Source organism: Melospiza georgiana, chromosome 1 (assembly GCF_028018845.1).
Source record: "Melospiza georgiana isolate bMelGeo1 chromosome 1, bMelGeo1.pri, whole genome shotgun sequence".
Classification (NCBI taxonomy): domain Eukaryota; kingdom Metazoa; phylum Chordata; class Aves; order Passeriformes; family Passerellidae; genus Melospiza; species Melospiza georgiana.
The window spans coordinates 85831544-85858143 of NC_080430.1; the positions used below are offsets into that span (position 1 = coordinate 85831544).

A 26600-nucleotide genomic window follows, 5' to 3' on the forward strand; every position below is an offset into this window, starting at 1 on the left:
TTTTTCTAAAGCAAAGAAGATTATCTAGAATTAAAAAAAGCACCCTCTAAAAACCAAATCTGAAATGATTTCAATAAGCCCAACACTCCAGTTTTACCTCCCAGATTGCTTCTCCCATTAAATGACTATTCCATTTGCCTACAGGTGTGGTTAGTTTTGTGCTGCTACTGAAGACTTGTTATTTCCCACTGTTGTCTGTCTTCTGGGGGCAGCTGCAGTACACTGCTGCAGCCATCAGCTTTAAAAGCAGTATTCAGTGCCTGACTGGCAGCAGAGAGGTGGCATACTGCTTCCTGCTGTGGTGAAATCAGTACCATTACCCAACAGATTTTGTAAAAACATTCTCAAAAAAATGAAATTATTGCACTTTTTTGAGTACCATAAAGAAAATGCTTTGTCACCATGAGAAGACAGAAAAAAGAACCTAGCACAAAAAAGTAAGAAAGGCTTATTACAGTTATTTTTGACTCCTTTACTGCTTTTATCTTTCTTTGCTGAGCCAAGAGTAGGAAACAAATGCAGAGCAGTGCATAAAGCAATGCTGTGAACTGCTTGTTAAAAAAAGCAGTGGCAACGACATGAAAAAAATAAGGAAGAGACTCAGAATCAGTAAGAAACTTGTATGTCAGGCTCCAGCTACAGAATAAAATTGACAGAATAAAATATGAGAAGACACAATATCCATTTTTTCAGCCAAAAATGTAATTCAAGCTTTATGACCTGAAAGCTTCTTTACTCGCTCTTTCATTCACACATGCATCCTTTTCCTATAGGGAACAATATACTGTGAAAAAGTATAACTTTTAGTAAAACTTGAATAGAGCTGGCATTTCTTTATGCCTAAGGCTTGGTAATATGACATGAGACTCTTCTATGTTTAACAAGACTGGATCTTTAAATTCCTCTTGCATAACCCCTACTAGATTTTATCATTGCAGAGTTGTATTTTACAATTATTAAATAACAGTGAGCTGTTCCAGGAGGAACAATACTAACATTTCCTTTGTGAGGAAGTCGTCAGACCCTCCAGCTTCCCACTGATGTGTGTGCCACGTGTGATGCCCTGTGTGATCAGAGCTGCAGCACTGCTGGCTGGAACTCCTATTGGCTTATTTACCTGTAAATGCTCAAGAAGCATCAAAGGAATCCACTAGCACCTCATGCATCCCATGTAAACAGAATGGCTCATTCTCATCTCCAGTTTTAATCTGTGTTCATAATTTGTAAGCAGAGAACCTGAATTAAGCATCTTGATGTTTTACCTTGGTTAGCATTTAACATTGTATTTATATTTTTCTTAAAGCACAACTTATTTTCCCTAACTGCCATGTACTAAAACTTGCTATTGCATTCCTTTAACTAAGCTCATCACTTGTTTTATTAATCAGTAGTTTGTATTGTATTGATGGACATCTATCTCAGCCAAAGCCTGTCCTAAAATAAATTACTCAAATTCCCAAAGTACACATTTTTTAAGGTGTTGAAGTTGGAAAGATGTATAACATTTCTTAAGTTACTAATTTCTTTTTACTCATGATGTTTAGCAGACTCCCGTGAAGGGAACTAAAACGGAGTTAAACAAACTATGAGGAGGCTGAACAGAGAGATTATTTTGTTATCCAATGATATTCCATGTTTAAAATTGAGGTAGTTTTCTTCCTTCATGAAGAAACTAAACCTACTCTCTTTTACCATTCATACTTTAAAAATAGAAGGGTTTTTTCCAGTTTTGTTTCTCTGACTCTTCATTAAAGAGAGCAAAATACTTTGATAGAGAGGAAAAGAACACTTTGCTATTCTTCCCTCATCCAGAGCCAGTGTTTCTCAACTGCTTCCAATGAGTTGAAAGGCTGAAATGATGTATTTACATCTACAAAAGAAACCATTATTGCTCAACATGCTTTACCTCCTCAGCTTGTACATTAGAAGGTTTTAACACTATAATGGATTGTCTTTGATTAAAAAATTCAGAAGAAAGCCTATCTATACAATATAAATTATTTCATTTTAGGCTTTCAAAACATTCGTCAAAAATTTTGATTTTAAAGTAAGGTAGAATAATCTTTAAAAAATTTTAAGGTAAAACTTGTGAAAAGAAAAGATCTTCTATTCTGCCTTTATAGCCATCTTCTCACATACATTAAAAGACTGGTTATTTTTATATTTATCTGCTGTTAAACCACTAGTTTCTAAATTTGATCAAAAACTGACTCACAGATCATTTAGGGTTCCTTAAGGTTTTACAGAGCCAAGTTTAGGGTGGCTTGGGTAATTTTACTAAAACATAGAGCTAAAAGGCAAAGAAACCCTGAACCAGGAGGATATTTGGAGAGGTAAACACAGGTTCATCAGAAACTAAAGTTTATTTCAGAAAGACAGCTCTGCTGCTGTCCTGCTGGCAAGTGCCAGGAGGCAGAAATGCCGCTGGTTTTATCTCCCCAGAGTCACATCAACTCTGCCTTGGCACAACAGCTTAGCCAGTACCTGGGTCTCTGTCTGACAGGGTATTGTGTTAAATTCCCAATGGGATGGCTCAATTTTTTCCCAGGGCATGATTTGGTTACCTGTCTGTCTTGTATGGGTAAGAAATACAGTAAAACCAGTGGAGGTGCACTCAGGTGTCTCCCAGGAAAGGAGGCAGCTGTTAATGGCACTGTAACACAACACAGAACACACAAGGGCACACATCTGGGTCCTCTGCTTGTAGCTGTACCCAAGCCCTTTATCCCTCAGAAAGCATGTAGGAGCTAATTACAAACTAATTGAGCAGTGGCACAGAATTTCTCCATGTTTTTGGGTACTCAAGAACAGAATTGTTGTAAGCCAGTAGTCAGAGTAGCCCAATTTTTAATTCCCATGCAGGTCTGCACAGTTTACAAAATAAAGGTTTAGTCTTCAAGTGTGTTTGAGGACTGATACAAAACAAGTTAATTTTTTCTTATAGAGTGGAGTAGGACGGAGAAGAAAAACTTCTATGTCACTGAGGTTACTGCTCTGGACCACACGAGAACTCAGTCTGGGTTGTCTTAACTGCCAAGAACCCAGAAAGTTACTCCACCAGCTTTCCACAGGACAACCTTCCCCTTAAATCCCATTTCAACGAGCTCTGCCTAGTCACAAGCTCTAAGAACATTTTTGCTTTTTGAGCAGCTTCATGAAAAACAAATAAAACTCCACCATGTCTTTAAAGAATTCAGCTTTTCAGTGGTTTTGTGACACCTAGAATATGCAGTATAAAAGGCACAGATCCTCATTCAACTCTAAGATAATTCACTTGACTTCAGAATTAGTAAATCTGAATAACAGAATCTGAAGGATATTAAGCATTACTGCTCCATTCACAACACGCATTTATCTGAAAGAGGCTTACTTAATTTTTACACATCTTTCTTACAAACCTTCTAAAAAATGTCTGAAGCCCTTTTTGAAGATACTCTCTCGGCCAGTGCTGCCCTACTCACAGACAAAGTGCACAAGTGTTTTTACTTATCTGGAAGCTTTCTTTCTGCCTTCAAAATGAAGTAGTGCACTGCTGGTTTGCACACGAGTGGATGACCCAAGGTTTCATCCCATACTCACATGCTTACTAGCAGGTTGACTCTGAGGTAAAGATCCAGGGGCCAGCACTGGAGAGCTTGCAGGGCTACAAAGTTCTGGGAAGGGGTTTGGGATGGCCGGCAAAGATGATGTTCGGAATTGCTGTTCCTCTTCTTGAAGACGCCTGTAAACACAGAAGCACTACACATTAAGAGGAGCAAGATGGCACCACTAGACCTGGCTCTCCTGCCCCAGGGTTTGTGATAATGACCCTAAAAACAAGGAATCAAATCCATTCTTTTCCTAGGTAACTACTATACAGTTACAGCAACTCCTAGTGCAAAGTAGGTAATTGCATGTAAAAAATGACCAGTCAGGCATCCATGCTTGTTTTGTTGCTCATAATTTGATTACTTGGGTGAGTAACTGAGGTAACTGTGCAAATAAAATAAACAAAAATATCTATCTGTATTCACTGTTGTAAGCACTAGATTACAAGCTTAAGCTGTGTGCCAGAAAGTCAGTAAAGCTCTTCCAAAGCAATGTGAAAGAGGAGAAAACAATGGCAGTCACTCAGAGCCAAATTCCAAGTGGATTTGAAAACAAACATGAACCCTACTGTAGAGTTCTCTAAGCTGCGACTTAAACCAATATAGTCACCTCATTATAATACCAGATTCTATCTCCAAGCAACTTGGCATTTCCTGAGAAATGAAAAGGCAAAGACATGGCTTTAGCAATAAGCAATTAGCTGGAATTGTACCCTCCCACCTTATGCCTGTCCAACAGTTACTGCTCAGACAAGTTTGCATCCACCAAAGTACGCCTCATGAGTCTGCATGTAACAGAGTTTCAGGTTCCAGTTTATTGTAGAGCTGCAGTGCCCACACCAACAAAAGAAAAAATAAAACCTAAAAGGAAAAACTAAAAAGCCTAAAAACTAAATGAAAAACTAAACCAGAAAAGCTGTAAGATGTATTCGTGAATACACAAATGGCTTTTGGTTTCCCTGCTGCCAGGGCATCACCACTGAAGATGCATTAGCTGACTGCAGCACGCTGCCCTTCAATGCCTAAGCAGAAGGCACCATCTAGTGGCAATCATGAAAGTTTCCAAATCAACTAACTACTGGATTTGAAAGGCAAATCATTAAAAACTCAGTTTGCTCTCATTTTTCTGCATGGCTTCAGCAAGCAAAGCCTTCTCAACAGAGCTGCCTGGGAGACAACTGCTGAGTTTGCCCACGGCAGCATGTCCCACTCTGTGTACTCTCATTTGTATTTGCCTATACCTGGGGGATGGCAAAATATAACTGCTGTGAAACCTGCTCCACAGGTAACTTTGTCCTGCAATTTAGTTGCCTTGGTATTCCATGAATGAGTCTTACAGATCTGGGGGGTTGCAATTAACAGCAGTTCTAACCATAACTATGAACTATGCCAACAACTACTTGACCTGCTTCATGTATTTATTTTTTTTTTTGTGCTCCCCATGTGTGCAGTTCTCTACAGCACAGGGTAAAAGGACAGTGTAGGATTTCTTCAGACCAGTTCACATGTCATATCTGTGCAACAGGGCACTGTACTGCAAGTTTTTGACTGACCTCCACTGTAAGAAGTGGAACCAATACAATTAGAAAGGTGTGGTTTCCTGAAGCTGGGAGTTCTCTGTGCTGTGCTGTGCTCTGGCTCTACTGCTGCCAGTGGAGCATTTACTTCATAACTGATACACACATAAACCTGTGCTCCTAGGAGACCACAGTCAAATCACTCTGTTCTGGTGGCAAACAAGATGGATCCAGATAACCCTGAATAGAAGCTGCACCATCACCTTCTTTGATGATGATAAACACAGGATGTTCTAGTGTGCATGGAAGTATAGATTTCAAAAAGGCGGAGTGTTCTATAAAAAGAGTTGCTAAGTTTTTAAACACCAAAAATAATTTAAGTGATTTGACTGAGATATTTACAAATTATCAACAGCTATAGGACTCCAGAGAGTACATTTTCCAGTACAGCCCCATTCAAGGTTAACTGTGAAAATACCTGTAGAACTGATGGCATCATTAGCTGACCTAGCTGCACTGCATATCCATTCAAACAGAAAAGTTGCCTGTCTTACATATACCATTCCTATAAGCAATACATCACTGTTAAGAGTTAGAAGCCACCCCTTCTACACATGGTATTTTTCTTTTATTATACTATTACTTTTCACTTCTTTCAAAGAACAAACTGCTAACTAGCAGGAAAGAAATTAGTTTACCTACTCATGCTGACAGAAGTTCCCTTCCTCCTGCTGCCTAAAAAGATTTTAAGAACCTGTACATCACCTATATACTCTCTCCCATCACCATCAAGAGTTTTCCTCGTGAAGCCTGAATTCCAGTCCTCAGCTTTACAACAGGGGGACACAACTTTAATACTTTTTTTTGGTAATGACTTAGTGCACTGAAGTGAGTGAGCTGAAAGTGCTCTGGGAAGAACAGATACCTAACTAAGAAATTCTTTTTTTTTTTTGTTTGTTGGTCTTAAACCATTGGGGAAACCTCCACCAAGAGAGAGGAACTTGCTGTGTATCAAAAGTAGTTAAGCATACCCTCATCTGTCTACGTGATCTCTTATGTTTAATAAAAACTATAGGCTGTCAGTGGACACCAGACTTGAGAGCACGGAGCTTGGAAAAAAATCCAAATATGGATATAGCTTCTGCCAACTGGTACCAATGACATACTTCTACAAATCAGCTGTGGAAACATCAAACCTTGACTAAAAGAAGGGTGATAATATGTGGAAATATTATGTCCTACGCTTTTCCATGCAGAAGTCCAGTCTAACGCTAAACTCCTTACCAAAGCGGACCTCCTCTTTTAAAATACAGCTCTTTTGAAGCCAGTTCGCGGCCCCTTAGGGAACAGGGGGCGAGTGCCTCGTCCCTACCTGACGGCCATGATGCGCACGGGCTGGGAGCGCTGCACCCGCTGCCGGGGGGACGCGGGCTGCAGAGCGCCGGGCCCCGGGGACGGCAGCTGGCTGCGGCTCAGCTGCCCGTTCTGCAGCAGCGGAGCCGTCTCCGACTGCATGCTGCACGTGGAGTATAAGCTTTCAAACGAGGAGTTCATGTCGTTCACCAAAGCTTCCAGGTCCACATCGTCATCTGAAAGACAAAACAAAGGCAGTGTAACACATCTGGAAGTGCCAGGCAAAGAAAATGTGGCAAGAGCAAAGACCAAGTTTCAGTAAAATTGTAATGTAATTTTTTAACTACATTTTCACAGTGCAAATTATTATTGCAGATATAATGTATTTCTCTTAGAGTATAAAACCACAAGAAGTAAGAGCCAGCAATGGAGATTTGCTTTGTCTTCCATGGAGAAAACTATGGACACAGAATAAATATTACAGTATTTACTCTCTCTCTCTCTCTCTCTCTATATGTATGTGTGTGTGTGTATCTCACAAGAATTTAGTGGGATTTTTAATAACGACAATGCTAATGTGAAGCACCACTTCACTTACTGATAAACTGCCATATATTTCCAAAGCATATCACTTACAAATACCTCAGTTTGGCTTGGCAAAGTATCAAGTTTAGATTGTCCAACACTTGTCCAAATACTTTGAAAGACTGAATAATTTAGAAGGAAAAAAAATTAAGACAGTGCTGCAGTCCTGGAAGACATCACTATACAAGTGATTATTACATCTCGTTAAAAATCCTACCGTATTTTTTTGACATGGTATTTTGAAGGGCAGTCCAGCAACTTTCATATAGAAAGATCTATCTGTATCCCCGCTCTTGCAGTGTGATAGATAGACTTCTACCTTAAAGAGTACAAAGTAAATCAACCAAGGATGTGGTGTGGCTGGCTGGAGGAACATCAGTCCCTAAAAAGGGCACCAACCTTTCCATATTCACCACCTTACCTCACTGTAAATAAGTAACTTGTGCTGAATCATTCCTCCTTAACGATCATAATTACTCTGCAAGACAAGAGAACTCTGCAAGCCCTTTGCACTAACCACTCTCTGAACTCCTCTTGCAGAGCACTGTAATTATTCCCTAGCCACAAGTTACATCACTCCCTATCAGGAGTTCAGCAGGCTGACGAACACACACATCGATATCTGCTTCTGGTTACAGCACAGCCACTGCCTGAACAGCTACTCCTGACCCAACAGAGCTTTGTGCAGCCAAAAATGTGCCCTTATTTTCCAGCTGTATCAACTGGCCTGGCAAAACATACCATTGCTGCCAGCAAACTTTCTGTCTCACAAAACTCTTCATGACAGGGATGGAAAGTAGAGACAAGCGATGGAGCAGGCAAACACACACTGCTTTGCCCCTTAAACACACCGTGTTTTCAAATATCCATTCTTTTGCCATGTTTTATAGGTAAATGAACCATCAGAAGCAACTTGCAACCAGCTGCACTATTTTCTTTTAGGTGCCATAAATGATTTTGTACAAATATCACATTTCTTGAGGATATAATGTAAAACAGGCATCGCTCAATTTCTGTCCACCAACAACATGCCCTGATAACCATAATGAGATCTGAACATGGCATTTACATGGCAATTGTATTGGGATGCTGATGACCTCCATTCTCAGTGTTGGGTGAACAAAAGACCTGCTCAGAATTAAACAGGTTTCTGGTCATGCCCCTGCACCTGAGCTCTATTTAGTGACCTGAAACACCAAGTTTCTCACTGCAAGTCAATAGGCTCTTTACTATAAAGTAACAGCCACTTAGAATGCACTCAAGAGGATTTCAAGGTTTACACATGTCAAAAAGAAAACCAAACCACTGAAAGGGAAAAAATCACCACACCACCCCACAAACAGATTTCTTCCTTTTAATTTCCCTCAATTTTTGTATTTAATAGCCACTACACTACTACAAAGACTCACCTTCACTAGGTTACACCATCTTCTCTGTATGTCAGCTAGCTGATGCATTTTCAACAACCTAAGCTTTGCTTTTCTTGGACAAAGTCTACAATAATTTTCCTGCTATTTTTAGTGATCTTGAGACAGAGCTGCAACTTAAATTTTCATTCCATCCTCCAGATTCTTATCCTATTTGGAGAGGACATATCAAAAACACTTCCTGAGCAATCACAAGGAAACCACAGAAGTAGGAGTATAAAGAGGGAGAGGCCGAATTACAAGGCTTTTAAATTTTATCATTCATCTAAAGTACTGAGCTGCAGGGTGTCAGATGGCTGTCAAGTAAAAGCTTAGGGCTTGGATGCAGGAGACATAAAAGAAAGACCCTGACCACAGAGTCAGGGAGTAAATGACAGCAACTAACAGCAATTGTTTAGCATGGTGAAAAGCAGAAAGGGAAGAAAGTCGAGGCAAATATTCATTCAGTGGAAGTCCATATGGCTTGGTCCCTGAGGGTGCTAATTTATTAACAATTTAGACAAAGCTATTAGCGTGCAAGATCATTAAGTTTTCAGGTGATTGTAACATGGGAGGAATGATTAAGAGTCATCTCAAGCTATCCCTGAATAAGAAAACAGTTGCAAAGGTGTCCTATGTAGCCTAATATGCATAAAATGAGGTACTTCATGCAAAACACTAAGCAAAGCAAGTACATAGTTTAAAGCATTGAATTACCATTAGCAGGCATTTAAGAATATCAATTACACACCTAAATTCAATTTCTAACAGGACAGACACTGACAAGGCGCATATAGAGTTCTCCTAATAAAATGCTGCACTGAATTCCAGAATCTGGTTTCACTTCTCTGTCAGCTCCTTTTCTCTGTGGGTGCAGCACTGTTCATAATAGCCCTCAGTCTTGCTATAAAACTTTTGCAGGAGCAAAAGATCCTTAAGCTTGTTGAAGACAAAGCCTGCAATCTTGAATATCATACAGTTTCATCTCTATACAACGGCATTTACTACTAAATACCATTATGTTTTGGAGATTTCAGCATGATGCAATAGGAAACCTCACTACTGCAGCCTACACCTCAGAAGTGCCAGCAGATGTCTCAGCCTGCCAAGTAATCCAGGATGTTACTGTGATGGCTCTCCACAGAGTTTAACTTAACAAAAATCAAATAAGCCCTCCACAGGATTTCTAACTGTTTCAACCATATGCAGGCATAGAAGGGTATTTCATATACAGCACAATCCTTCAAAGTATCTCTCTACCAACCAGTGAGATCCCGCCTCCATCAAGACAACCCTATGCAGAAAAAAAATTGACAAAACTGACTTTGAGAAGGCTTGCTAGTTAACAGCAAAATTTGCAAATTATTGGACTTTGATCTAGCACAGCACCATGCTGGTCCTCCAAGCATGCACACAGAGATTTTGTGACTGACCTGGAAAAATCCAGCAGGCAGAGTTACAGGTTGCTGAGGAGCTTCCAGCTCCCCAAATATCTTGCATATATGCACTTCCAGGGATACAAAAATGATATTTTCCCTAATCTGTATTGAACTCTGACATAAAATCAAGGAGTGGGAAAGTGGATATTCAAAGTCTATTCTTCCATTTCAGGTGAGAAGCACAGAAGCACTTACCACCTCCTTGCACAAACATGCAAACAGCCCTTTGCTTTTGACTGTCATTTTTAAATGAGAACAGTTGCAAAACCTAGGTCTGACACACTTCTGGTGGTGGACAGGGTACTGGCAGCTTTGTAGACTCTTCTGTGAACATTGTTCTTTCCCAAACTAGAACCAAAGTGCACACACTGGCAGCAGCTGTCTGAACTTCCTTTTGTTTCTTTGCCCAAAATTTGTTAAACTTTGACTTTGTTCAGAAACCAGCTCCACTGGATGTTGCAAGTAATATTTTTGGTAAAGTAAATAATTATTTCAATTACAAGAAAAGATTTAAAAGTTCCATTCAAGGAAAGAGGAAAACTTTGTTACAAAAGCTCTACTAAGCTAGTTAAGCTAGCTAGGTAGGTAAGCTGTCGTGCTCCATTTAAAAAAAAAAAAGCACCTTGAATACATTTTTAATGTTTTCAAGCATAATACAGGAGGGATGATAACCCCTAAATTAAGCCTGAGCAAACTTTAATCTGTACTTAACCATGTCCCACTTGCCTTTCTGCTTCTAGCCCTTCTCTATCCCCTAGATCCTCATTTATTTACTTATTTTGGTAGTTGTTGGCCTTGACATGTTAAGCTCAGCTAACAAGACTAAGCAGGATCCCACTTATTCTGAAGCGACACAAAGCTGAAATGATCCTGCTCATCTTCAGCTGTGCCAGCTTCCTGAAGAAAGCAGGTATTTTCACGGCTGCCAGGGGGCTCACTGCATCACAGAAATTCTATTTACTGAAAAAGAGATAAAAATGTTGGACTACAGACCAGGATGCATTTAATGTCTCTAAATGAATGTACAGCAAACATCCTTCCCTTTCACATATGGTCCACAATTCATAGGGAACACTTTGAAAAACATCACAGGACCTAAATTAATTGTGATTTAAGAGGTTTGTAAAAACATTTTATCTAAAAAAAATAAATAATTTCCTTCTTGTTTGTTCATTTTTTAAATTTAATCATCCAGCATTATCTCTTGTATCAGTTCCCAGAGATAAATGATGCAAGAGCTACTAGGAATTCAGGAGAAGATTTATAAAAATACTATAGCACTTTCTGTCGCCATGGCATTAAGTCTGATACTACAGGAAACCTAACAGTACATCTATAAACGAGTGTTTGATACACATAGGCAGCTGTTGATTGATCACCTGTTCCTATCTGATAACCTAGCATCAGCAAAATGAGTTTCAGAGCAGCACATTCAGGAGCCATCTTGACAAAACAAAAAAAGCTATGATATACCTAATGTAGGATTTCACTGAAGTTAGCTGAGTAGAGCATGACATCCAAGTTGTGAGCAGCCCCTCCAGCACATATGAATTAATCCTCAAGGAGACAGATGGAAACAGTGAAAGAAAAGGAACACACAGTTGCCTACAGCCTACCATCCTGCATTGATGATGCAGTGACACACTATGTAAATCACAGGTGATACAGGGAAAATACATTTATAGTAAAATGAACAGAAGAATTGTATCAGAGCTTGAAAAGGGAAAAAAAAAAGGAGACATAAAAAGTACTTGTGGTATCTATCACAAGATCCTGTTTCAAATCCTCTAAAACCACATGTAAGTTCTTCTGATTTATACTGGTGATGCAATTAAGTTTTGCAAGGGTTTTGGCACTGTGTAAATCTCATGTTTTAGGATCAAAAATGCAGGTAAGGATTACCACAGTGAGATGTGTATACAAACTCTTTTCTCAGACTGCCCTTCATATTAAGGGCACCCCCTGCACAAGAGCACTGCAGCATGTCCCTCCAGCACTGTGTCCAAATGCCATTTTAGAAAGACTTTTCAGAAATCTCCATCACTACAATTTTTTGAAAGTGTACTATTACTGACAACACACAGTTGTTATGATGCAAAGAGAAGTCCATTCTAGGTAACACTCCTACTCCTCTATTACTTTCTCCCTCTGACCATGTTACTACACTCACTATGTTTACACAGATGTCTCATATCCCTCCATACTCCGGTTTCAGGTTCCACTAATGCCACAGGCACCAGTTGATCTGTAATTTTCAAACAATTGGTATCCACAGCCCCCTATGGATCCATGTATTTAGTACTTGGCAGCTTCTACACCTCCGAGAGATGCATGCAACAGAAGGTGGATGATAATAAGCAGATCTCTTACAAATTTTTAAAAATCCCACCGTGCCCTCTACAGTGATGCTACAGCTGAATGACACCCTCTGTTCCCAGTATCACGCTCCAATTCTATGCAATCTCTCCCCTCCTGATTTCTTGAAAGCTCCATATGGATGGGAAGTTTAGCACAAGAAACAAAAAGACAATATAAAAAAACATTTGCAAACCCTATGCTTTCACAGTGTTCTCCAGATCAGAGAAGGCTGTCAGACAGAATTACAAAAATATCAAGACTGCCTCAATTGAACATTAGAAGCTCACAGGGTTTTTTTGTTCATTTAAAGTGAAAGAAGACACAATTTTGTGTCCTAGAGGCATCACTCACCTCAGAGTAGCCACAGCCTGAATTAAAAATTACAAGCCTGAACCCCAAACCTTTATTTGCCTTGTAAGTCTCCTTATGAGCCTCTGCACTCCTTTCCTTTATTGCATTTTAACATTCTTCAGCTTAAGTGAAATCCTTTATTTTGTACTGTAACTACGGTTGCTGGCCTACAAAATCTCAAATCTGTACATGTGCAGCTTGCAAAATGCTAAATGGACCATGCCATGGAGAGAAGGGCAAGAAATAGAGATGCTGGTTGGTAAAAGAGCATGAAATTGAGACAGGCATCTGTGCTCTTTTGAGCACACTGAAACCAGAGAGCCACACAGAGAAATCAACAGTGAACTTGTAACTGCTCCAGTATTCTCCAGGTGAATTTTAAACACCACACACATCTATTCCCATTTCTGCCAGTATGGCTGCGATGGCTAACACCAAGTATACACACTTTAATTACAGGTGCTGGAGAGAACTCTCTTTATTATTTCACACCTCTTTTCTAAAGGTTCATGGTTGGACTCCAGATATGTTCTCAAAACACACCTGATAGATTTCTTGAAATAGAAGACAAATTAAATGGAACAAAATTAATGTTGCTAGGTAACAACTATAGGAATAAGCTACATATGAAAGGTGCTCATAAAAAACTGAAGCTTCAATGAGTAACAGGAACAACTGGCTATAGGTGCCCTGCAGCAGGAAGGAATGAAGTTAGGCACTTGGATTAGTGGGTAAAATGAGTTTTAGGAATTCTGACAGAAGATGGAAAGCTAAAAAATGAAAAATTCAGTTTTTGTCCAGTTCACACCTAAAGCTTGGCATCCCAAAAAGTGAAGATGATAAAAGCTAGGTATTTTGGGGAAGGGAGGATGAACAAGGAGGTTTTATTTGCTAACTACGGGGATAAACTACAGCAAATCATGTCTCTGATGGAGATTTTGCTGGTATTGCCCTTGGATGGTGCTGCAATTATTCACAGATAGCATTCAGAAGCACTTCCCACTGTACATGGTGTTGTTTCTAACCCAAGGACTGCAGAGTCAGGTTGGTCCTTTTGCAGAGTGGATGGATGGATGTTGGATATTGGTTCCCTTGACAGACAATTGCTGTGGGTGGGTATCACCACACCACTGCTGAACTCTTGCTGGACTCTACCGCACACACAAGTGTTGAAGCACTAATGGCATCAGCAGGAGAGAGGGGCTTGAAATCCAAGGAGATCATCTAAACCATCTAGAATTCTGATTGCACATGTTCTAACTATAAGAGATAAGATTAAAACATGTAAGTCATGGCCAGTCCCTTTTCCAGATTGACGCAGACCATTTAGAAAACAGAATTACCGACACCCATTTTCTCAAAGGAAATTTGCAGCCTTGGGAAAAAAAAAAAAAAACCAAAACAAAAAAAAAAAAAACACACCAGAAGAAAGCATACCTTCCTTGCTAAAAAAGCATCAGGTCAAAGTTTGAACCCAAAGCCTAACAGGACACCAGCTGATCCTGTGTCACTGCACACTGGGACTGCCCACCTCCTCCTGGGGGAGCACACCCTGGTCCAGCTATCGCTGATAACAGCAATCAGCCCTTCCAAACCCTCTTTGCAGGCCAGGGCCAGCACAACCACTACTGCATAGTAACTATTGAGTAAGCACATCACTTAAGCAGAACACCAGATTAAGCAGACCTCCGGGAAACGATAATTCTTGAGCAGATTACAAAATCCAGTGAAAAGAGTGATTTTCAAGTAACTGGTAACATCTGCGGGTTTTTTCCATGAACATGAGGCTCAGTGGTTTTCCTGTACCTTTTTCTCGTGTCACCTGCTGTTTGATTTAAGAAAAAGACTGATAAAGACCTTTAAAAATACAGCTTTTTTTTTTGTTTGGGTTTATCAAGACAAGGAAAATCCAAACCAGCCTCAGTTACCCAGCTAGAAGCAGCACCACAGAAGGCAGAATGGGATATTCTTTCAATTGCCAAACCTGAGGTCAGAGTAGACTAATCCTCAAAAAAAACCTCAAGGACAGAGTGGTTACATTGGTGAAGGATGCAATACATGACAGAGTGCACAGATGGATTTTCCTGGCCCAAAAGGAGACAGGAACAGAAGGAAAGCTGAAGCTTAAGTCACAGCTTTGTGAGAGGCAGTCATGAACCTACAGCCTTGTTGTGGCCCACTCTTAACTCAGGACAAAAAAGAAAATAAAGAGTGAACATGAGACACAGACAGATCAAGTGACCCCAGGGATTCTCCATTCAAGTCTTACCTTCCTGGTGAGGTTAACTGGATGCCACACTCCTGATGCATTACCTCAACAGCAAAACTGAGAAAGCAAGCCCTGCCAATATATCCCAAAATGATGATCACACAAAGACTGCCACTTACCCTTCAAAAGAAAGTATGTGTGGAACACCTGAGCAGCAGAAGGGCTCCTGGCCTGTGCAGCCCATACAAAACAAACAGAAAATCCACTGGAACTTTTCAGACAACAGGCAAACCCATGTTAACCTACTGAGACATTAAGGAACATACAAGAGCTGAAGAAGCACAACACTGGGTGGGAATGAAGAAGGGAATTGAAATACTGTCAGATGACCACAGGGTAAATGCTTGACTTCATATTATATCAGACAGTCACATTTATGAGAGAATGGCTTTAAAAAGACATCTTGTATCAGTGAGAGCTGCAATTTGACACAAAAAAGGTCAGGTTTAGTTGCATCTTTATTGAGATTACCCAGTCCTACATGAGAAACAGAATAAAAAGCTTTAAAATACCTAATAATGAAATATTTTTCTTACATTTACATGAAAAAAATTATTTTCCCAATTTATTCTACCATTTTCCATATACAGATTTCTACTCATAGTGCTTCTCTAAAGTTTTACTTGGATATTTTATTCTTATTGTTCGTGTCCAAGAAAAAGAAGAAAAAAGTGAGAATGCTAATCAAATATAGACAAATAACACTACTACACACGTGACAGTTCAAGAGGAAGTTTAAAATTCACACAGATGAGAAGAGCTACACGTGTCTTGCAAATCAAAAGCTATTAAAGGCAAAGTTAAAGACAGTCAAAGCATCTATTGCTTTCCTTTCGGGAACCTGCGCTCTCCCTCCCTGATTAAACACCATAATACCCAGCTGAGTAATCCCAGCTGAACAATCCTTACGAATCAATATAAATACCACTGCACGGATTAGTCCCCTCCCATCCTGCCAAGACAGCCCAGGCTTTATCCCTGCTCCGGGAAACATCGCGCACAGCCTCCTAACGTGCTGCCTGCCGGAGCTGCAGCCACAGCCCAAACGCCCTGCCCTCTCCAGCACCAGCGGCTGCTCCGAGAGAGCATCGCCCGACTGCCTGGGGAGGCCCCTGCCCGGCAGCCAGCAAACTCCAGCCTTCCTGCACAGTGGGCTTCATTTCAAACCCCCTCCACAACAACTTCAACAAAGCTTTCAAGTCAAAAGTGGTTGGATTAGCCCAGAAAGTCCATTAGCATTTCTCTTCAGGAAGTGATGGGTCTGCAGAGCTAGTGCTGAAGCATTATTATTATTATTATTATTATTATTATTATTATTAGCATGTCCCAGAGCACCTGATACCTGAGCTAACCTTTACTCCCAAGGTTAAACCGTGAGTTTTGAATTTTGCCCCAAACAGGTTTGTTGCTGGCTTACAAAGCATGTTTGAGGATGTAATAGAAGTTCCTAAAGTTACACACAGCAATTAATGAATCAGCTATTCTTTCAAGTTAATTAAATATTGCGTTTTCAGCATATAATAGTTACCTAGCTATAACTGATGGACATACGAAGCAGACAACTTGGAATATTTCATATTTAAGCCACCTCTTGCCAAACTTAACAGAACCAAAGTCATGTGAAAAAGTAAAATGCTTAAACCTCAGGGTAATTTTGGTTTCTTTTTATCAGTTGCTTTAATAGTTCAGTATAAACTGCAATTGTTATTTTGATATAATATCTACAAGAGACTAAACTAGGGGAGAGTTGTTTGGAATTGCAACACTAAAAGACATTAAAAAAGCCTCCTTGAAGAGGCTGTTGTGGACTTGTAAAAACTTAATTGTTTCTACAAGAACATTAGAAATTGCCTCTGACTTGACTTTTAAACCCAGTACCCAACAAATAATGATGAGCAAGCCTAGCTACCTTAACTTCACTTCAGAGACAAAGGCAGCTGCCATCCAGATGTCCTCTTATTGCATAGGCAGCACCTTGATACAAGCTTTTCCTTCATTTTTTTGCCCTACTAAAGCAGCAGAGTTTTGGGGCACGCATTTGATTTCATCTGCGCACAGATATGCTGTCCCCAAATCAGCTGTCTATTTTAGGCTCTTCTTTCAGGCAAGCCCAGCAGCTGCTTCTGTAAAATCACAGTCCTTTGGGGTGCAGAATAAGGAGATCTCCTCCCTTGGCCTTGTCAGCAAAGGGTGGATGATTTGAGAGGAATTACTGCTGTAAGGAAGCGTGAACCTCCACTGCATGAGAAGGGAACGCTCCAGTCCTACCGCACGCACGGATCCCCAGATGGCAAAGCATATTGCTGCAGTCTCATCCCAAATGGCGGTGTGGAGCCACCGCTGAAGGTGTCTGCACCCCACTCCGCTCAGCAGGAAAACAGGCATTTATAAAAGCTAAAAGCTCTGTGATGCCTCTCTCTGCTGTGACTACACTGGTTCCACGAACTCCCATAAGTCAACCTGTTTTGGTTTTTTTAACATAAGATAGCAACCAAAAACACCCCCAACCCCAATCAAGGATTATGTCACCAACAACTAACCCGACCTAACTAACACCAACAATACAAAAGAACAAGTAATCTACATTTACCATTCAAAACTTCATTGAAAATCAGTAACATCAGCCTGACTTTATTTAGGCCTAAGAAAACCATGTGCTAATGTTTCTTCTGAACTCACCAAATCGAGCTTCTTTTCTTTTCAGCTAGACAAAGCCTAGTTGTTCGTGATTTATATCCCACAGTAAGCTGCACTGGTGAAAATCAGTCAAGATCAGGCTCACCCAGATGGGAAATCTGCAGGTGTGCTATGCAGAAGACTCATCACAGCTCTGCATGAGTCAAAACAAACTTTTCCATTATGCCCGTTTTCCTTCTGAGATCCTCGTGCCTGATTTCACAAGCTGTGCGCATTCCCAGGTCAGGTACGCAGGGCATACCCTGTGATTTTGGGATATCAGCCTGCTGCTCTTCTCCATCTAGTCAGCGTTCATGGAGGCCAATCCCCTGCCTAGACTCACTTCCTCGCACGTCCACAGAACAAGGCTGGAAACAGAACACAAGACATTTTCCCTGAAGGGTACTCTGTTAACAGACCATCACTTCTTATGAGGTTGTCTCCACTTCTCTTACCCCACGTGACAAGGATGTCACTCACCGGCACGCTCAAACGAGCTCGCAGGGAGCCTATGTCCTGCGCTGCACAGCTTTAACTCACCCCACCACCCCTCTTAGGAGAGACGCCCCAAAAACCTGTGGACACAGGGTCAGTGTTCTCAGGAGGTGAGACAACCTGCTCACCTCGCTCTGTTTCGCATCTGAAATACAGCACAGAAAAGCAGAGAAGACTGGTTTGCTCCGCCAAAAGCACGCCCACGTATTTACAGACCTAGAAAGGCTCAGACCTAGAAAGAGGCAATGCGTCAACAGGACAGAGCTCAAGGTAGGCCAGAAGTGCTGCTGTAAAGCCTGAAGGCTCTGAAGGCCTTCTCTCAGTGGCTTTTTAACAAAGTCAGCACCTCCAGGTTAGCCACAATAGGAATAATACCCATGGGTGTCCCAGCAGCAAGCCTTCCCAGCCTCAGTTCTCCAACCGAGTGACTCATCAGTGATGCCACCCTAGCCTTAGAGGTGACCTGTATTTCGACTTCAGTGTATTCCACATCCTCCCCCTGATGTGCATTTTTTCTGCTTAGGCTCTAAAACTCATTGCCATCTTTCTGAAGAATATTCATGGTTATTCTGGAGCCTAGAAGCTGTAGTGACTGGGCTCATCACCCAACTGTCTTTGAGTTGCCGACCTTGCAACTTAAAAACCTGTCATCTGCAGTACTTCAGATTTCAGAGGGACTTGGAACACTCTACTATGTCTGAGCTCTCCAAGATTTTTCAACCACTTAAGGACAAACCACAAAAACATACACAAAAACAGTAACTCCCTTTTGCCCTTGAACACCAGCAAGCTCACAAATTAATTGCAAAGATAAACAAAAAAATTAGCAGCCCCCACGAAGCCTTGTTTGAAATATAAACTTATTGCCATCCTAGCTTATAAAAATGTAGAAGTGCATGCACATGCAAGCTCTTGAGCAAGGTATGTTAATCAGAAGGGTTACCAAGGCACAGCCACTCCTGCGCAGTTACAGATGCGCTCAGACAGTGGTGCTGTAGCACACCCTAACATCACACTGCTCCCAGCCTCATCTTGGACATGGCACAAATTGCCTGCAATCTTGATTTGGACAGAAAGACTTAAATATTGTTACTGCAATCCTAACGCCATTAATGAAATTACATACTAATTGCTTTGGTCAGTAGCACCTTATACACTTTAATTACTTAAGCAGCTGCTTGCTGTTAAGAACTCCAAATTTAGCTACATCTCATGCTATAGTTTGAAAGGTTTTTTTTTTTTTTTTTGTTTAGCTGGTTTGCCCCATTTAACTCTGGCTTCTTTTAGCTGAAAATGCAACTAGCTTGACAGAATCTTGTCCATTTTAATAGGAACAAAGAGACTTAGAAAACGTAATAAATTCAGATTGATCTTCCCCTTGAAGCTTCTTGGCTTTAAGAGAAGTGCTGCAACCTTCTTCAACCTCAATGCAAGAATGTCAGCTCCTTTGATGCATTTCTCAAGTATCCTCACATGACACAGCTTGCTGAAGTGCTGTCATGAACCACTTGCAGCATAATGTTTACATAAAGGCAGAAATAAATACTGTGCTGCTTATCACAGTCAGGTAAACTGAAAGACAGTGATGACTGAAGCTTATTGTTACAATGGTGCACTGTGTTAAAAGATTTTAGTGCAGAACTGACATCAAATTACAACGGAGTTGTTTTTTTTCTACAGGATTTGCTTATTTGATTAAGCTATGAAATTTGAGGGGTTTTATCCCCTCCTCTTATTACGTGAGCTTAAAACAAGTCTCAAGCTTGCTATATCTGCTTTATAGACAACGTAAGAAATCAGAGTTACAGAAATGTACTGCTCTAGTTCATTTTGGGACAGCCTTAACATCACAAGATTTTTTTCAAAGCTACAGGCATAATAAATAATGCAAGACTACAATATTATCTTTTGCTATTTTACTCCCCTTTAAAAAATTCAAAAGCATTTTCAAATTCAAAAACATATTTTCACTGATGTTCTTCAATCTTTTCTTAGATGGACTTGAAGACCATCTGACTACAAAAGCAAACCAACAAACAAGCACAGACTTTGCTTCCTTATTTGACAAATTTACAACCTAAAGCACAAGCCAAGGCAGCTGCAGCATCAGAATGTATAGTTACCTAAAAGTATTTTTAATCTTGAGTAGTGAAAAATAAATGAAGGTTATTTATCTTTTCTGATGTGTTTAAGCACCTAAACACACTTTAACTCTAACCATAAAATGAATAAAACAGCAAGATATGGTCTCAGAACAGCAAAGACCTGCACCAAAAGCTTCTGCACCATGTAAAGCACTAGAAACCACTTCAAAGTTTCCTCCATCTCCAACAGTTCTCCAAAGGAGACACTCCATATGGGCTTCCTTTCAAATAGCAATGAACTGATTTTGAGAGTTATCTTGCTGAAGAGCAACACCTACTTTTATACTTGACTCAAATGGATTTTAGATTCTTTCTGTCTTCCTCTTTCACCACAGTAGGGTACCATTTCATTGAGAGCTACTTATGTTCTTTTCTACCCTATTAACCTCTCTAGTGTCCACTCTGTCAACAACATCTCCCAATTCTGCCCTCATTAGTCAGTCTGTCTGTTGGCCCCTTGAATCTGAGGATGCACTCGAAGACTGTCTTCCACATGCTTCCAATAAAATACATTTGTATAGGTCTTCACATTTGCCTCAAATACAAGGAAAGGTTGTGAACAACCAGTTCAATAGAAATGACTCCACATTTCTACTATTTTCCTGTTAAAATATCTGCATTTCTAGCCCAGTATAAGTGTTTAAGAATGCTTTTATTGCTGCATTTCATTTCACTTGTCAAACCAGAATAAACTTCCTTCAGAGAAAGTGGTTTTTTGCTATTACAAGTACATTAGGAAGAGTGCCAGCACAGCTGTACCACCAAACCCCTGGGAGACACCAGACCCTGGGGAATGCAAATGGTATGAGAACATCTCTTTTCAGGGCAAAGTCATCAGCACGGAGATCACCAAGCCTTCTTGCTCAAACACCCTTGCTGTAAGAAAGGAGGCATTCACCCCAGCCATGCCTTCAGCAAATTTCTCTGATCGTCTCAGTTTGCCTTGGAGCCAACAGTCTGACAGATTCATCTCTAAACTTGCTCTTCAGAAAGGGATCTCTCTGTTTTGTATTTCACCAGCATAACACAGCAGGAGACATGTATCCTGGCCCAAAAATCTCTGCACTATTGCCATAGGGAGGAAAGGTTGAGAGGATTTTTTGTTTTGCTTTGTTTAGTCGTTTTCTTAAACAAAAAGTTTATAGAGATACACAATGATAGAAAGATATTACCACAAACATAAATACTGTATTAGTAGACATCTTGGCTCCTAAAATAATGAAAACAAATTAGATCTCTTTCAATACTTTCATTTCAGCTACATACTAAAACCATCTTAAAGAAACTCCATGGCTTTTCACTTATGTCTCAAGTGTTTTTAACTTATCTCTTTATCCCACATTTAATGCCTTTTTTTCTTTTTTTTTTCTTTTTTTTTTTTAAGTCATCTGGCAAGTCTAGTCACTGCTCCCAACTTTAATTTCAATCCTCCCATGCACAAAGCTTCAAGTACCCTTCAGCTTAATTCACTGACCTCCTCCCTCCTGTGAGTCAAGAATTATGCACCATCAATCGAAGCACATTTATGGTACTTAGAAGCTGCATCATCTCTCATCACTTCCATGTCACAGGCTGCACACAAATAAGTCAATTTACAGAAAGGCTACCCATCATGTCAAAGTAATACCCTATGGTTTACCCAACACATTAGGACACAATCTCAGGTATGTTCTCATTTCAGTCTTGACTTCATCTCTGCAGAACTGGCTCTCAACACCATGAACAACGCTAAAGTGAGACTTCATCTTCAAAAAGACCATGCACACTACTAAGCAAATCTCAACCACTACTAAGCAGGTCTCATTATTTGACAGAAGTTCTGCAATAGCAATATCCTCATTTGACTGATGGGGAAGACATCTACAGTTATTTTTTCAATTCCATGCAGAAGCTGATTCACTGAACGAGTGCTTCTGACTCTTCGTCCTGCTTCACACAGGCACAGTGGCCAACCCCAATGAGTATTTCCCAACTTCTAAACAGAAGGGGTTATGGGCTGTGGGGTGGAGAGCCCATGGCTGCTTCTGCATGCTCATGTAAAGAAGCACACACTTGCCATCATCCTGCCATGATTTCTGCAGCCCAGTTATTCTGAGCAGCTTATGGATGCCTGAGTCTCTGATGGTTAGCTACCACCACACAGGAGCCAGGTCTGCTGCTGCCATCATCACCTGCTACAGTTTGCAACCCCTCGTTCCCACCTGTGCCTAAGAGTCCAGGCAACCCCACAGCACAGGCTGTGGACATTTCTTACTCCATGTAACTTCCAAAAGCAGTGAGAAATAACCATGCCCCCAACAAGGACCCTGCTACCTATAAAGGTGCCAGCCAGCCCATGGTCAATCACATTCTTCCAGCAAGGACTGGCTTTAAACAAAGGCAGGACACTCTGCAGAGATGCAGAGCTTACAGAAAGAACCAGGAAGTTCCTGTAATCAAAGCCTGTACCATTTTACAGTCTTCTTGGTATCTGAAGTCTGACTTCATTCATGAATCTTAAATAATTTTTTAAACACAGAAAATCATGTTGATACTTAAATAAACATAACTCTGCCACTAAGAAAGCCTACTTTTCACATTCACCCAAAACCACAGAAATTTATTAGCCAAGTATTTTTAGTTACTTTTTTTTTTTTTTTGATGCACCACAGTATATGTTCTTTTTGACATAACTGAGTTAAGGTATACTTGCTGATATAGACCATGAGTGCATTCCAGTGTCATTAGTTTGTCTCAACTAGAAGAGATATGTTCCTATGCTAGAAAAACCTTAAAATCTGAAGTCCTCAACTTCCCAGTCATCTGGCAGAACCAACCTTTATTTTATATACAGATTATGAAAGACATTTCTAAGGAAGATCATGTTTAAGCGATAACTTGAACGGGGCATTTTCCTCTCAGCTGTACAATGTGTTATCTCTTTATGTGACAATCCTATTTTTTTATTACTTAAGATCCAGAAAATTGTTTTAATGTGCAGAACAGGATACTAAAAACGCAAATTCTATACTTGTTCAGACTGCTTAAACTAAATTTGCTATAATACTGTCAGCCAACTTTTAAATCCATTTAATCTTTAAGCACAAGGACAACTTTTGTTTAGCATTTGTAATTCTTCCTCTAATTAAGACCAACTAACAAGTGAAAAGGAGGAGCACAAAGTAGTTGACTGAAGGAATCCTAAAGCACCAGAAGCCTTTAGGAGCACCACAAGCTTGCAGGAGAACTGCAATATCAGAAATACGCCCCATTCCGCTATTGCAAACAAGTCTTACCTCACGCTCGCTCTATTTCTCACCCCTAGAAATGTTACAGAGATAGACATTGCTTGGTTGTTTTTTTATTTAATATTTTTTTATGCTTTTTAAAGAGAAGCAAAGTGAATTTCTGTATTATTTTCTAAGATGATAACAGCTCTGCTTTAAAGATGAAGCTCATAAAAAAGTAAATTAACTTATACTTTTCTTCACCTGAGGCACAGGAAAGAAGAGACAGAAACCAAAGGTTAGGACACTTATTAGGACAAACAATGGAAGGAAACTAAGAGCTGTACTGCCTGTTCTCCACCCTCTCACTACTTTGACAGAGACTGAAAATATAACTTTGAAGGTCAGGGGAAATCAAAAATCCAAAACTCAGATATACATCTCAGAATTGTTTGCAGACAAAAGGGCTGCACTGTGTCAGCTATTAAAAATCACCTGCATCACAAGGAAAATCAAAGGTGCATGGGTGGTCAGAGACAGAACAAAAATCAGTTCAGTGTTTTTAACAGGGATAGGGGCAAATCAGAACTTTATCTGGTTAAATGGATTTCCTTTTGAAAAAAAAGAAAAAAAATCTGATTCCAAAATTGTTATGTGTTCATGTGAAGTAAGGCTGTTAAAAAGTATCTTGCAAAGATGAAGTCTAACCAATACCAATTCAGCGAGTAGTTTCTGACACTGTCTGCTCCTACTTGACCACACCACTGCTACCACACTCTTAGAAATCAGTTTCATAGAAAATGGGGCCCATTCTCCCCCATCATCTTCAGAAAGCACAGAGGCACAGTTAACATTCTTCTCTCGAGAAATCTGTCTGCTTTTACCAAAGCAGAGGGATTCATAAAATAAAATAGCCTCCCTTCAAGAGTCACAGTGATTTCAAAAATTCCATGTGCTGCAGATAAATGGCAATTGGTTCCTGACAGATGATACTCTTAAAAGTCTGAATAAGCAGAATAGATTTATTTCAGATTTGAACACAGAGTCATGAAACCAGATTAAAGCCCTAGAGCTTTCCATGTAATCAGATACTGAAAGTCAGTTCTCTTTCCATTAAATCTGACCTTGCATAGTGACATTGTACTTTTATCTCAAAAATTAGAGATACTTCTAAAACAATTATTTTAAAAATATATAACAGTAGTGAATATGCAGTGAATATGGACTGTTTCCATCTCTAAATATATTCTTCCCCTTCCATATATCAAACTACCTTTTGAACTTAGAATTTGATTTTGGATAAGGTGTCAGAATTCAAAGTTAATATTCTGATGTTGCAGAGACACTGTTTTTACTGAACAACTGTCATTGTTATAGCAGGATAAAAAGCCAGGCTACATAATAAATCAACTTTCTTAGCTCATTAGTACTGGACTATTTTAAGTGCCCACAGCCATGTTTTGACATTTGGCTATAACACCTTCACTAAAAGGTTCAAAAGCTTCTTACATCAAGCTAAATACACTTAAAACATTCTCCCTAATGGGGAATATGCAAAATCCAAAAATGTGAAGGAAGAGGGTGTAGTAACACAGGCAAGAATTCAACTCAGCCATGTTAAAAATGTCATCCAGAAGCTATCAAAAGAGTCTGTGTTTATACTACTAATTTCCATCCTTTTGCTCTAACATGTTGACAGTAGAATTTTAGTCAGATTACAAAAGAAAACATAAAGGCAATACAGTTATGCCAGAGAACATAAGAGCTCATCCTATGATTTTACAGTTACCTTTCATTGATTAAATTAGAAGAGGATATTTCAGATCACTAAGCTCAATTTTGGACCACTAACTCAAATGGAAGAAAAAATGCTGCCCAGTAGGCAGAGGAAGATCAGAGACCAGAGGTGCCCAATGCCTGTTGGACAGTATAAATTACTATTTAAAATTATTTTTAAAATAGTGAAATCTATCACATTTAACTGCTTTAGCAATAGAATGGTGCCATTTGCTAAGCAAATACACTTACAGAGGAGGAGTGCACCGCCCATAGGATAACAGACTTTAACTCCCTCATGGAAGACGTGAGATAAACACAAGAAATGAGCTCAGCTCTGATACCTGGGAGAAACACCTCATCACGAGGTCGATACTGAGCCACGGGTTTCCCTCGGATATCTGAACTTCCCCAGGCACACCATTTCAAACAGATGCGTCAGAGCCGTGAGCTCAAGCCCGAGAAAGGGAATGCCTGGACCAACATCACCCCATGAAGGGCTTGCAGCTGCTCCCCTCCAGGAGCCCTCTCTCAGCCCGTTCAAGGAGCCCTTCCTCCCAAGGAGCCACCAGCCAGCTGTGGCCATGGCAGCCCGCTGCCCGCACACAGGCGCCTGCCCACTGAGGGGCTGCGTGACCCAACACTCTGCAGTGGTGGCAGTGGCACAGAAAGTGTCTGTGCTGCCAGTGGCATCACCTCAGAGCGCTGGCACACAGCTGGGGGAGCTGCCAAACATCAGCAAATCCATGATGTGAACATTGGCCTCCTGCAGACACTCCCAGCAGACCAGCGGGTTTAGGTGCCCACCCCGGGCACCCCAGCTGCTCACTGAGAGCCCCCTCTCCTGAGCTGGCCATATGATCCTTGTATCCCCTGTCGTTTGTTCTGGTTATGCTGGATAAAAGTTTTGCGCTTTCAGACTGGTTCTGAGAGCGAAGGGGGGAGAGAAAAAGCACGCAGTTTGTTTTCAGACACTGCTCTCACTCCTCCACATTCCTGCTCTTGGACTGTGCTGTCTATGGATGGACAGACAGAGGAACACAGCTCTCCTTTGCTTTTTTTTTTTTTAGTTAGTTTTAGCTAGCTGAGGCAAAGAAGTTCCCTGGACTGTGGTTTCTTTCTTTTCTTTGGACCTGTTTAAACCTGCTCTGGATTGAACACTCAGCAGAGCACCTGGAACTCACATCTGTGGCCCACCAGGCCAGGCCTCGGCCATGGCATTTCCAGTGCCAGAGGGACTGACAAGAGACTGAGTGAGCTGAGCTGCAGCCCGCCAAGGGGGCTTTCAGAGTTTGTCATCTCTTTTGGAGCAGCAAGGAGTTTTGTTGTCCAGTATTGTTCAATTTTTTTTTGGTTGTTGTTTTGTTTTTGTGCTGGTGAATGCTTTGCCTGTGAAATAAACAGCTTTTTTCCACATTTTCTCTAAGGATTTTTCCCA

General features: G+C 40.5%; 1 protein-coding gene across 1 annotated transcript in view; it reads right to left on the reverse strand.

The window, feature by feature from the left end:
• The window catches only part of GRB10 (growth factor receptor bound protein 10), a 144542-nt gene that overhangs the window by 49633 nt on the left and 68309 nt on the right, over positions 1–26600 (reverse strand). The window contains exons 4-5 of the mRNA XM_058034783.1: positions 6477–6693; positions 3580–3721 (exon numbers count right to left, since the gene is read on the reverse strand). Coding sequence (XP_057890766.1) covers positions 3580–3721; positions 6477–6693 — 359 coding nt within the window. The remainder of the gene's footprint in view (positions 1–3579; positions 3722–6476; positions 6694–26600) is intronic.